Genomic DNA, 12275 nt, shown 5'->3' on the forward strand with positions numbered 1-12275 from the left:
CATTTGTGTTGCTATGGTAAACATTTTTAATTCTGAAAGAATTACAAATTTATAGGAAATTACAAAAATAATACAGGGAGGTCCTGTGTACTCTTCACCCAGTTCCCTCAGTGGTTACATCTTACACAATTATAGTGAAATATCCAAACTAGGAAATTGGTATTGATAGAATGTATGCGTAGACTTAGTTCTATGTCATTTTATTGTATTTATCACACTGTGTAACTACCAATACTTCTTTTAATTTTCCCATTGTTTTTTGCTAGTACATGGAAAAGTGCAAACAATGGTAACTAGGAAAAAGATTTTGATGGAATAGTTCTGTCAGAAGGATTTTTATTCTTCAAAAACTTCTACCAGATTGTTGATTTTATTCCTAAAATGACCGTTCCAAAAAGATATATTTACTCAATCTCCAAGTTCCCAGAATTTTGGAAATACGTGCTTGACAGAGGAGAAAAATAAAAAATGCAAAATATGTGCCCCTTAAATACATTCCTCGTATTATTTCACATTGGAAAATATGGATGAAATTCAATTTTGAGGCAGAAATATCATGGGATAGTTCATAAACCCTTTAGGGCTAAACCTCTTCTAGCAAGAATATCTCTTGCTACTCTAAGAGCTTCTCCAACTTTTGATCTCCTGGTTAATCACTGGTTAGTGAGAAGGATTCTAAGACTGTACTCTTTACTTCTACTTAAGAAAAAAGAGGGTATCCTCATTTGTTTATGAAGCCAGATATATAAACTAATACTTTGGGCATTTGAATTAGGATGAAGCCAGGTTAGGATGATCTATTATTGTATTTTATTCATGATAATGAAATTATGATTTTTTAAAAGGTTTATCTATTTATTTTAGAGAGTGAGCGAGAGGGAGAGAGACAGAGAAAGAGAATCCATAAGCAGACTCCCTTCTGAGCATGAAGCCCAATGCAGGGCTCAAACCTAGACCTAGGACCCTGACCGTGAGATCATGACATGAGCTGATCAGCAGTTGGATGCTCAACCGAGCGCCCCTTATTTTGTTTTTTAAAAATGTCTTCATGTTTTAGAGATACTGCCTCAAAATCATCTGGAATGGAGGGAGGATGAGTGATGAGGGGTGGTTAAAGATAACAAAGGCTGGTCAGGTACTGATTTGTTGACATCTGCTATTGCTTCATTATACTATTCTTTCTACTTTAGTCATGCTCGATAACAAGTTTAAAAGCATTTTATTCACAATTCCAAATTTTCAGCTTCTAATCATTATTGAAAATTTAGTATATAGCAGTAAAAATCTGTAGAGTGACTCACCGGACATTTTCTGGTCTGAGTTTATCGAGAACCATCTCTATTAAGTCAGGTCTAAATTCTTCCAGCAAATACTCAGCTGTGAGCACTTCTTCTAGGGGATAATACTTATTAAAAGGAAAATAAATAGATAAATAAAATGTGCAAAGCTACTATAGAGTCTAACTTATTAAAGCAAACATATCTCTAACACATTAAATTCATTATTTTAACACTCCTACATCCTCCTTCAATTAAATTTTACTCCATTGGGAAAATTTCTTTTCTCTTTCTTAACACACTTGAATCAGTTTCCTGTGTGATGTGCAGTTAATTGTGCAGATGATTGTGCAGTTAATTCCCAAATACATTTATGTTACAGAAAGCAAAATCATTTTTTTTTTTTTTTGGAAAAAATGTAGTACTTTTGACTAAAAACTGAATACTTGCTAGTGAAGAAAATTTGATAGTGAAATGCTGAACCTATAGGATTCGTGATATAAAGTACACACACTTTTATAAACAGAATTTATCATCAAATTTATATGCATAAAATCAGAAAAACATTTAGGAAGTTGTTGAGGGGGGAATGGCTTACACTTTTGGCTAATAAAGAAAAGTAATATAGAAGATGCTTTTTATCAGTAAGAGCAACTCCCAATATACTGAGACAGACTGATTCATTCATTCAACAAATATTTAACAAACATCTACTCTGTGCCAGGCAAGAGAGATGATGTCCCTGCTCCCTAAGGAGCTTATATTCTTTTGGGGGGGACATACAATAAGTTTAATAATAACAATATTTCATTTGGGGATTGAGACTCAAGGCTGAACTAAAACACAAAACAACAACGAATACAGAAGTCAGGAGAGAGAGTAACCAGACGAGTATGGTTAACATAGAGTGTTATATTAGTGTCAAGTGCACAAATAGAGTGATTCAACAATTCTATATATTACTCAGTGCTCATTAAGGTTAGTGCACTCTTAATCTCCTTCACTTATTTTACCCAACGAACTTATATTCCAATTGGGAAGGAGGCAGAAAATAAATAGTGTCATTATAGTGATAAGTGCTATGAATAAAAAGGGGGCAGGGCATGATTGGAAGGTCAGGGAAGGTCTCTGTGAGGAAGAGACACCTAAATGGAAACCCAACTGATAAGAACCCAACCATGCAAAGACAAGAGAGAAGAGTGTTCCAGGTAGAGAAAACAGCAAATGTAAAAGGTCCCAAAAGGGAAGAATAAACTTAATGCTTGAAGATTAAGCAGCCAGGCAGCCAGTACAGCTGGAGGGGAATGAGAATGGGAGAGATGGGCTGGGGCCAGATCACTTTGTGGGCCAATGTGACATTTTAGATTTTATTCCAACTTTGATAGGAAACTACTGAAGAATTTGACACAGAGAAGAGAAACAGTCTGATTTTGGTTTTGAAAAGATTACTGAGGCTGGAAAAATAAAATATAGTGTGAAACAAGAGGGAAAAAAAGAGGTATCAAGTAAGAGATTATAATGGTAGTCAAGGCAAGAAATAATGGTAGCTCAGACTAGGGTGGTAGCAACAGAAATGGAGAAAAGCAGATAATCTATATAGCTTTCACATAATTAGCAACTGACACATTACAGAGTTGAAAAATATTAAAATCCAAGAAGCAAAATACCTCTGTAATGAAAAATGATAATTTTTAGGATGGTGAAAGTTAAGATTTTAAGCACGGTTTGATATCAAAGTTTGCCTAGTTGCTACAATGTCTGAAGTTTTATACTACAGCTTTAATTTTTATCATTAATGTAGTACTGAAGGTAATATATGCAGGATCATGAGAATACTTTACACACCACTGTATATGTAAAATAGTAAACTTACATGCAATATTCCTGCAATCTTAGAGGTATAGCCCCGTGGCCTCTCTTTATCTTTAAACCTAAATGCAACAGCATTCAAGTCCTAAAATGGAAAATTAATCCAATTACACATAAATCGACTACTATTTAGAATTTTTATTTTTAAAGAAAAGATTCTTTCTTTAGTATTTAGTTTGCACTACAGGCTTCCTACTTCCTATTTAACTTTATCACAGTTTCTGAAAAATCGTCTATGCTTATTTAGAAATGTACAGAACATGAAAATAACCAAAGCAGAACATGATTTCTTTAGCCTAAATTAATGAAACTATTAGTCAAAGAACTAGGAAAACTGTAGAGGAACCCTGCAAGATCAACAGTTACATAGATGATCATTTTGTTGATTCATTCAGAGAAGTGCACCCAGATTGGAAGTTACTGTCCTAGTTCACAAGCAGAGGGGATTCCTTTAAACTTTGACCGAAGTAAAAAGAATTTCTCTCATCCTAATTTATGTTTCAGAATCTCGATAATACATTTAAAAGAAGGCTTTAAAATTTTGGAAGGGGTGCCTGGGTGGCACAGTGAGTTTAGCGTCTGATTCTTGGTTTCGGCTCAGGTCGTGATCTCAGAGTTGCGGGATCGAGTCCTGTGTCACTTAAAACTCTCTCTCCCTCCCTCTACTCCTCTCCTCTGCACACTCTCCCTCAAATACATAAATTTTTAAAAATAAAATAATAATAATAATAATAATAATAATAATAATAGTAAAATTCTGAAAGACAGAGAACTTTTGTTTGACTGAAAAATAAATAAATAGGGCAGCCCGGGTGGGTCAGTGGTTTAGTGCCACCTTCAGCCCGAGGCCTGATCTTGGGTCCCGCGTCGGGCTCCCTGCATGGGGCCTGCTTCTCCCTCTGCCTGTGTCTCTGCCTCTCTCTCTCTCTGTCTCTCTTATGAATGAATAAATACATACATACATACATACATGCAGGCAAGCCAGGCTTTCCCATACAAACAATGATAAAATCACTTTTAAGAACACAGTCATAGGGCAGCCTGGGTCGCTCAGCAGTTTAGCGCCACCTTCAGCCCAGGGTGTGATCCTGGAGACCCAGAATGAGTCCCACGTCAGGCTCCCTGCATAGAGCCTGCTTCTCCCTCTGCCTGTGTCTCTGCCTTTCTCTCTGTGTCTCTCATGAATAAATAAAATCTTTAAAATTGGGATGCCTGGGTGGCTCAGTGGTTGAGCATCTGCCTTCAGCTCAGGGCATGATCCTGCGGTCCCAGGATCGAGTCCCACATCAGGCTCCCTGCATGGAGCCTGTTTCTCCCTCTGCATCTGTCTCTCTCTCTCTGCGTCTCTCATCAATAAATAAAATATTTTAAAAAATAATCTTTAAAATAAATAAAGTTCACTATAGGTTTTTGTCAGCAGATCTGAAAATAACAGGTTCATGAAGCTTCATGCAAACAGTAAGGTAAGCCCTGATAGACACAAGCTCAAGAAACTGTTGGCTTCTTTCCATCTGAGGGATAGAAAAGCAATTCCTTTTTCCTTCTGAAAAAAAGGCTACTTGATGCGTTAGCCTTTACTTGAGACCCAGGTAGCGAATCTGAGCAGTACAACTAAGTTTTAACTAAACTATTATGCACTGAAAGATTTTAGAGTTTAAATAACAACAACAAAAACCTCCAAAACTTTAAAGGTTTCACTGGGCCTTAAATTTAAATTAATTCATATGTATAGGTTTTCTGAAAATTTTCCTCAAGAAAAATTTTGGTGAAACAAAATTACCTTGCACTCTTGGAAAACCCATTCTTGAGGTCCTTCTGCACGTAACTTCTGAATGTATTGGAACATGTGCAAAATTATATCTTCAACGTGTACTGGAAAAAAGGGGCACACTTCAAAACCATTTAGTCCTTGAATCTTACAAAGCAGTGAGCTCACCCCTAAGGTAAAGTCAGGTAAGTACAAATGGAGTCTTCACTTCCCTGAAACTGGTTTGAGGGTCCCACACATGGCCCTCCAGCCTCTGGGACATGTAACAGAAGGGACTTTGGGATAGTCAATGAGCCAATGAAAAGCCAAGTACAACATAATAACAAATTTTTAAGGAGGAAAAATCATCCATAAAACGAAGGCCAAGTTGCACATGAAAAATATGATGGATGAATTGTATAAATTAAAGGTTTTATGGCTTTATAATATAAAACAGATCCATGGCATTAAGACATTTTTAAAAATGTATCATAAGGCAATTTTCATTCAAAACCAAAAAGGTCCATACTTACATAATCCTTCCTCAGTCAAGTCCACATTAATGATAAAAAACATAAAACCTCGGGCTCCTTCCTTCTGTCCACCAACAAGAGTATTTACCCAGCCTATAACATTCAAAGGAAATCAAAACAGGATTTTATGTGTGGCTTAAGATTTATTTATTTATTTATTTATTTATTTATTTATTTATTTATTCATTCAGAGAGAGAGAGAGAGAGAGAGAGAGAGAGAGGCAGAGACACATGCAGAGGGAGAAGCAGGCTCCATGCAGGGAGCCCGACACGGGACTCGATCCCGGGTCTCCAGGATCACACCCCGGGCTGCAGGCGGTGCTAAACCGCTGCACCACCGGGGATGCCCGTGTGGCTTCTTTTAACACAAGAATGTTCTTTTCAATTCATGCTGTATGTTCCCAAGATATCAGAATGAACCACTTGCAGAAAAAGAGCAAAAAAATCAGTTCAGAAAAACTATTTCAGACACTTAGAAGACTGAAGTGGTTTTGTTTTGTTTTGTTTTGTTTTGGGTTGGGCGGTTTCCTCAAGACTCTTCCAATCAGTTCCCAAGGGAAGAGTAGAGTACTGTGATTAAGTGTTACATAAAAGCAGAGCCTGAGTTGAGAGGGGCCTTGGAAATCATCTATTGACTAGATGCTACTATACCCTCTGGTCTGATGGATAAGAGCAGGCAAATAAATAATGTTTACTGTCATTTCGCAGAGATGGTAAAGAATATCCAATGTGACCTTTTACTTTTTAAACCTCTCTGTTATTTAAATACATAGCACAGGGGTGCCTGGGTGGCTTAGTGGTTGAGTATCTGCCGTCGGCTCAGGGTGTGATCCCAGAGTCTCTGGGATCAAGTCCCACATCGGGCTCCTCGCAGGGAGCCTGCTCCTCCCTCTGCCTGTATCTCTTCCTCTCTCTGTCTCTCATATGAATAAATAAATAAAAATCTTTAAAAAAATGTAGCACAGTATCTTTTGAAAAATCTAAACTTCACTGCAGAATACTGAAGGGTAAAACAAATTATGGGGGGAAAAAACCCCAAAGCAAAAAAACAAAAGCACACTAACAACCAGCACCCTCACTCTCCCGTAAACCCAAAACAGTCTCATCTAAAAATGTTCCTTCACGCAAAAATATTTAAGAGAAAACAAGAGCCAGAGTAAAAGGAAAGACTTACCCTTTGATTTAAGTTCTGATAACAGACTTCCAGGACCTTCATGACCAATTAGATGACCAAGATAATGGCCAGGATTTGATTTGTAGTATTTCTGAAGGTCAGGTATGGGAAATGTCACATAAAGATTCCTAATATCCTTAATGGGTACTATTTTGTAAAGTTGCTGGAAAAAAAAAAAATCAAAAGATTAGCTGTATCAACTCCTACTTACTGAATAATATAAACTATGAAGAATACAGATTTTCATGAAGAATCCCAAATTCAAAAGAAAATTAAGTGCCAGAGAAAACTGTACTGACCACAAAGAATAACTGGCTCTTTCTAAGTGGAATTTCATTACAGTCGCAGTATAGCCCATGTCTGATCCCCTAGACCATGCAGCTCAATATACTTGCCTTCTGGCACTAGAGAACAGCTTCTGCAGTTTATCAAGACTATAACTACCAAAACTACTTTTATTTTTTTATTTTTTCCAAAACTACTTTTAGCATGCAAAGATCAGATATATATTGCTATCTTTTTGGTGATACATATCCCTAATAAATGTGAAACTGATTTGATTATCCAAACAAATATTAAAAACTATATAAATAAAACTTAGAAAATTTTTCATCTACTCTAGTAAACTAGACATATATTATGTCCAAAAATTAAAAAAGAAAAAATATTAGAAATACATGCACTTACTTTAAGATGTTCTTCTTGGAAAGGGTGTTCAGGAAATTCTGGCAATGGGACATTTTTGTTCTCAACTTCAGAAAATAGCTTTACCACCAGATTAGTTAAGTCGTCTAAGGATTCTGTAAGAAAACAGACAATGAAAACAATTTTAACATGAAAGTATTTAAAACCTCAGTATCCTCTATATACATATAAAATCACTACATTGTATACCTTAAACTTATGCAATATTACATATCAATTTTATTTCAACAAAGCTGGAGAAAAATTGTATCTCAATAAAGCTGAACAAAATGTTAGGATCTCATGAAAAATCTTAGGACTATTAAAATAGAAAATCTACAATTTTTTAAAACTGCATCTGATAAAGTTGAAGCACTCCATTCAATCCTGCCAGTGCCTGTATAACTTCTAAAAGCTAAGCAATATTGATAATTATATCTGACACATTCCTAGCTCTTTACAATTTAAAAAACTATTTCACAAATGTTATCTTGCAATAAATTTAAAACACGTATTAAAAATAGAAAAATCGGCTGCATTTGGAAAACTATTTGATCAATTGCCAACAGGCACATACTAAAGCATCAGCTGGTAGATTATACTTACTTTATAAATAGACACAATCTAAGCCCATTGTTAAAAGTCAAATGTTAGAGTCTGTGAGTGATTTTGAGGGGGAAAAGTAAATAAAATGGTGAAAAGTGTCTTGGGTAGGGAGACTAGAGGACTTGGATCCTAATCCTGGCTTCACCAACCTTATCAACTGACTACTTGGAAAACCTGGTTAACCACTTCTGGTTCTGTAAAATGAGAACACTGGGTAAGATGATCACAGGTCTCTTCCAAGGTCTAACGTTGTATGATTCTGTATCAAAATATGGCAAACTCATCCAAAGACTTGTAATTGTTGGTAGAACTACATGGCCACTTAAATTATTCTGTGTTATCACCTACCTATATTTTTTAAAGAGTTATACTTGAAAAACTTATAAAGCTGTATGTATAGTATGTTTACTGTAGCGCTGTTTATAACAAAAACTGGAAATGACCTAAACATCTATGAGCATGTGAATATTATGAAATGTCTACACATTAGAATTTTATGCAGTCATTAATAATGGAGAGATCTCTATGTGCTGATACAAAAAATATCTCAAAGCTCTATTAAATGAAAACTGCAAGCACTCTCAGTTAATTTTTTAACAGGCATACCTATATATATGAATAAAATTCCAGTTTTGGAAGTGTAACAAGAAATTACTTAAGGTGAGATTTCTGAGGAGAAGGCATTGTCATCACAGAGGAAAAAAAAACTTGATTTACACTTCATACCTTTCTATGTGGAATACACTTTTTTCCATGTACACCTATTTCTATCATTCAAAAAATGAAAAAAGGAAAAAGGTTCCTTCCCCACCCCCCAAAGTAATCTGTCTTTCCAATTTGGGGCTCAAACTCATGAACTCTGAGATCAAGAGTGGCATGCTCTACTGAGCCAGCCAGGTATCCAAAAGGTTATCTTTTTATAAACAAGGTAACATCTCACCTTGATTCTGTCTCTCCAAGAATAGGTTATTTATAAATGGTATAAACACTGATCAAGTGTTACCATCAGGAAGCATTTGGATCAAATAAGAAATTTCTCTTAATATTCTAGGACCCATTTGGAACTTTTTCATGAACTCTCCAGAGAGTATTTAATCACTATTTGAGATTTGCATTTATATAGTATGAAATTCTCTAGTAGAGACAAATATAGGCCTATGAATATGGCATTTGCACTTTACTTATAAAATGTACATATTTTTACTTCAATTTTTTTGACATGTATGTAGGACCTCAAAATGTCCAGAGCCAAATACAAGGCAGATGAGTAGCTGCTTATTATATGACAAGTAAACTTAGGAATGGAGTGGGTATATTTGGAGCAAGAGATGACAGAGATATCTTCATGCACAGATGGAACATGTGACTTGAAACAAGGGCAGTAAACAAAGACTTATCAACCTGAGGTGCTGACAACAGCGGGGTCCTTTAGAGCAAGGTTCTACCAGGTGTGCCTTTCAAGTATTTCTACTTTAAAAGCTTAAGTTAACAATGTAGCTTTTTAAGGTAAAGCAGCTATATGATGCTGCAGTCTGTCTTCTCCACTACACAGTGAGTTACTGGAGTTCAGGGAAAGGAGTCCCTTTCATCGTTACATCACGAGGACTTGGCAATCCCAAGGTCTGTACTTGATAGTTACCTATTTGCCAAGTTTCCAGGTAATTAGTGCTGCCACAACTAGAGGGATGGTCCCGTGGGAGAACAGAGAAAAACTTTTTTGTCCCTTTGTGACAGAGATCCTTCCACATGGTTACTCTTTTCTCTCCCCTCATCCTAGAAGAAGGAGCGGATTTTCTATTAATCCTCTGAGAGATCCTGTTTCCTCCTCATAACTCTTATAGCAAGGACACCTCTTCCAGGACCCTTACCAATTCCACTGAACTTAGCACACTAAGTTCACAGTCAGTCACACTAGGAGAGTGACATGTATATCATCAGAGAACTGAAACATCTTTTAGACACTTATTCTGTCACTTCCACTAAACACAACACGGAACACAGGCCTCCTACCTGATTCATCTGTTGTCATCATTAGTTGCCCAATAAGTGCTTATGGAAATCAAGGGTTTTTTTTGTCTCAATACAACACAGACAAAAATATTCCCAGGACTAGGCTCTAAATACCAAGTGATATTTAACACTCTAGAACTACCCAAAAAAAAAAAACCAAAAAACACTCTAGAACTAGCTACCATTAGCAAGCACACAGAATTACAGATATACTTTTTATTTTGTTGGCATCACTCTTTGGATCAATTTTATATCCTGGTTCTTATTACCAACTTAAAATATATATAGTTGCTTATTTTCTGCTTACAAACTAAAATTTGTCAAAAGTAGAAAACCAACAATAAATGTAAAAAGAAGGAAACAAAAGTCATCATAATCTCATGATTATGGAATGCTAAAAGTAGGTACCCTTTATGGAGCATTTGCTACGTGCCAGGCACTATGCTGAACACTTTTGCATTATCTTGATTAAATCTCATAAAAGTTATGAGATAGCACACCTCCATTTAAAAAATGTAAAAACGGGATCCCTGGGTGGTGCAGCGGTTTAGCGCCTGCCTTTGGCCCAGGGCGCGATCCCTGGAGACCCGGGATTGAATCCCACGTCGGGCTCCCGGTGCATGGAGCCTGCTTCTCCCTCTGCCTATGTCTCTGCCTCTCTCTCTCACTGTGTGCCTATCATAAATAAATAAAAATTTTAAAAATATAAATAAATAAATAAATAAATAAAATAAAATAAAATAAAATAAAATAAAATAAAATAAAATAAAAAATGTAAAAACTAAAGTTCAGGGACCTGAAGTAACTTTATTAGCTCGAGGCCACACAGCTAAGTAAGTGGTATATCTGGAATTCAAACCCAAGCTGTAAGAGTCTAGAGCATGAGTTCTTAACTACTTTTATCACATTAAATTTCTAGCATGTTTTTCTATTTTGTTGTATGTCTATACCATATATGTATATTATAATTTTTTATAAATCCCTAAATGGGATCATATAGTACATAGTTTTTTTACGGTGCTTGTGTTTCTATTGGACATATTAAGAATATTTTCCCGTGTTCTTAAAATGCTGCCATTAAAATTGATTCATTCAGTATATATTTACCATGTGCATATGATGTGTCAAGAACTAACTCAGACACTCAGGACAAAGCAGTGAACAAAACAGCTTCTATTCTCAAGTAAATTACTTTCTAGTACGGTGAACAATGATAAATATTTAATATTTCAGGTGGTGATAAATGTTGTAAAGAAAAATAAAGCAGATAGGAGAACAGAAAGTGGGAGAAGAGATGCAATTTTCTATAAGATGCCCTATTATATAGTTATAACATCATTATTTAACCTATCTTCTATTAATGATCAGACCATTTCTAACTTTTCACTAATAAGTATGATACTGACAGAAACATCTTAGTGCATCACCTTTTTGAATAAATCTGGTTATTTCCTTAGATTGCATTTCTTGAAGTAAAAACATACTTTTTAAGGGTGATGTACCTTGCTAACCTGTTCTCCAGAAAGTCTAGAGCAACTGCATAAATTGTTTATACCACCACCAATACAAAAGTGCACTATTCCTCTGAGTATTACTTAAAAACAATAACAAAATTATGGTAATTTAACAAGTGGAAGCACTATACTGTATCCAGTTAATTTGCATTTAAAAAGTCAAGCCCTTATATAGAAGCAGCCCAAGTGTCCATTGAGAGATGAATGGATAAAGATGATGTGGTATGTGGTATGTGGTATGCATACACAATGGATTATTACTTAGCCATAAAAACGAATGAAATCCTGCCATTTGCAACACACAGAATGGACTAGAGAGTATAATGCTGAGTGAAATAAGTCAGAGAAAGACAAATACTATATGATATCACTCATGTGGAATTTAAGAAACAAAACAAAGGGGGAGAAAAAAGGAGAGAGACAAACCAAGAAACAAACTCTTTAAAAAAAAAAAAAAAGATTTTATTTATTTATCCATGGGGGGGGGGGGGGGCGGGCAGAGACACAGGCAGAGGGAGAGGCAGGCTCCATGCAGGGAGCCCGACGTGGGACTCAATCCCAGGTCTCCAGATCACGCCCTGGGCTGAAGGCGGCGCTAAACTGCTGAGCCACCCAGGCTGCCCAAGAAACAGACTCAATGGCAGAAAACAAACTGATGGTAACCAGAGGGGAAGTTGGAGGGACAGGTGAAGTAGGCGATTGGCATTAAGGGGTACACTTGTCGCGATGAGCACTGGATGATGTATGGAATTGTTGAATCACTATATTCCAGAAACTAATACAACACTGTAAATTAACCAACTGGAATTAAAAACTTTAGAAAAATAAGACTAAAAAATAAGAAGATAGGGGATCCCTGGG

General features: G+C 36.0%; 1 protein-coding gene across 11 annotated transcripts in view; it reads right to left on the reverse strand.

Moving 5' to 3' along the window:
• IDE (insulin degrading enzyme) overlaps positions 1-12275 on the reverse strand; it is a 138806-nt gene that overhangs the window by 49234 nt on the left and 77297 nt on the right. For 10 of the 11 annotated variants that reach the window (XM_035708070.2, XM_049103541.1, XM_035708069.2 and 7 more), the window contains 6 exons: positions 7288-7400; positions 6601-6763; positions 5427-5519; positions 4927-5018; positions 3151-3231; positions 1302-1405 (listed from right to left, as the gene is read on the reverse strand). In XM_035708070.2, the coding sequence (XP_035563963.2) occupies positions 1302-1405; positions 3151-3231; positions 4927-5018; positions 5427-5519; positions 6601-6763; positions 7288-7400 (646 nt within the window). Of the gene's footprint in view, positions 1-1301; positions 1406-3150; positions 3232-4926; positions 5019-5426; positions 5520-6600; positions 6764-7287; positions 7401-9529; positions 9663-12275 lie in introns of those variants that run through there. The other variant, XM_035708075.2, reaches the window with a different exon arrangement.

The sequence above is a fragment of the Canis lupus genome, chromosome 28 (assembly GCF_003254725.2).
Source record: "Canis lupus dingo isolate Sandy chromosome 28, ASM325472v2, whole genome shotgun sequence".
NCBI lineage: Eukaryota > Metazoa > Chordata > Mammalia > Carnivora > Canidae > Canis > Canis lupus.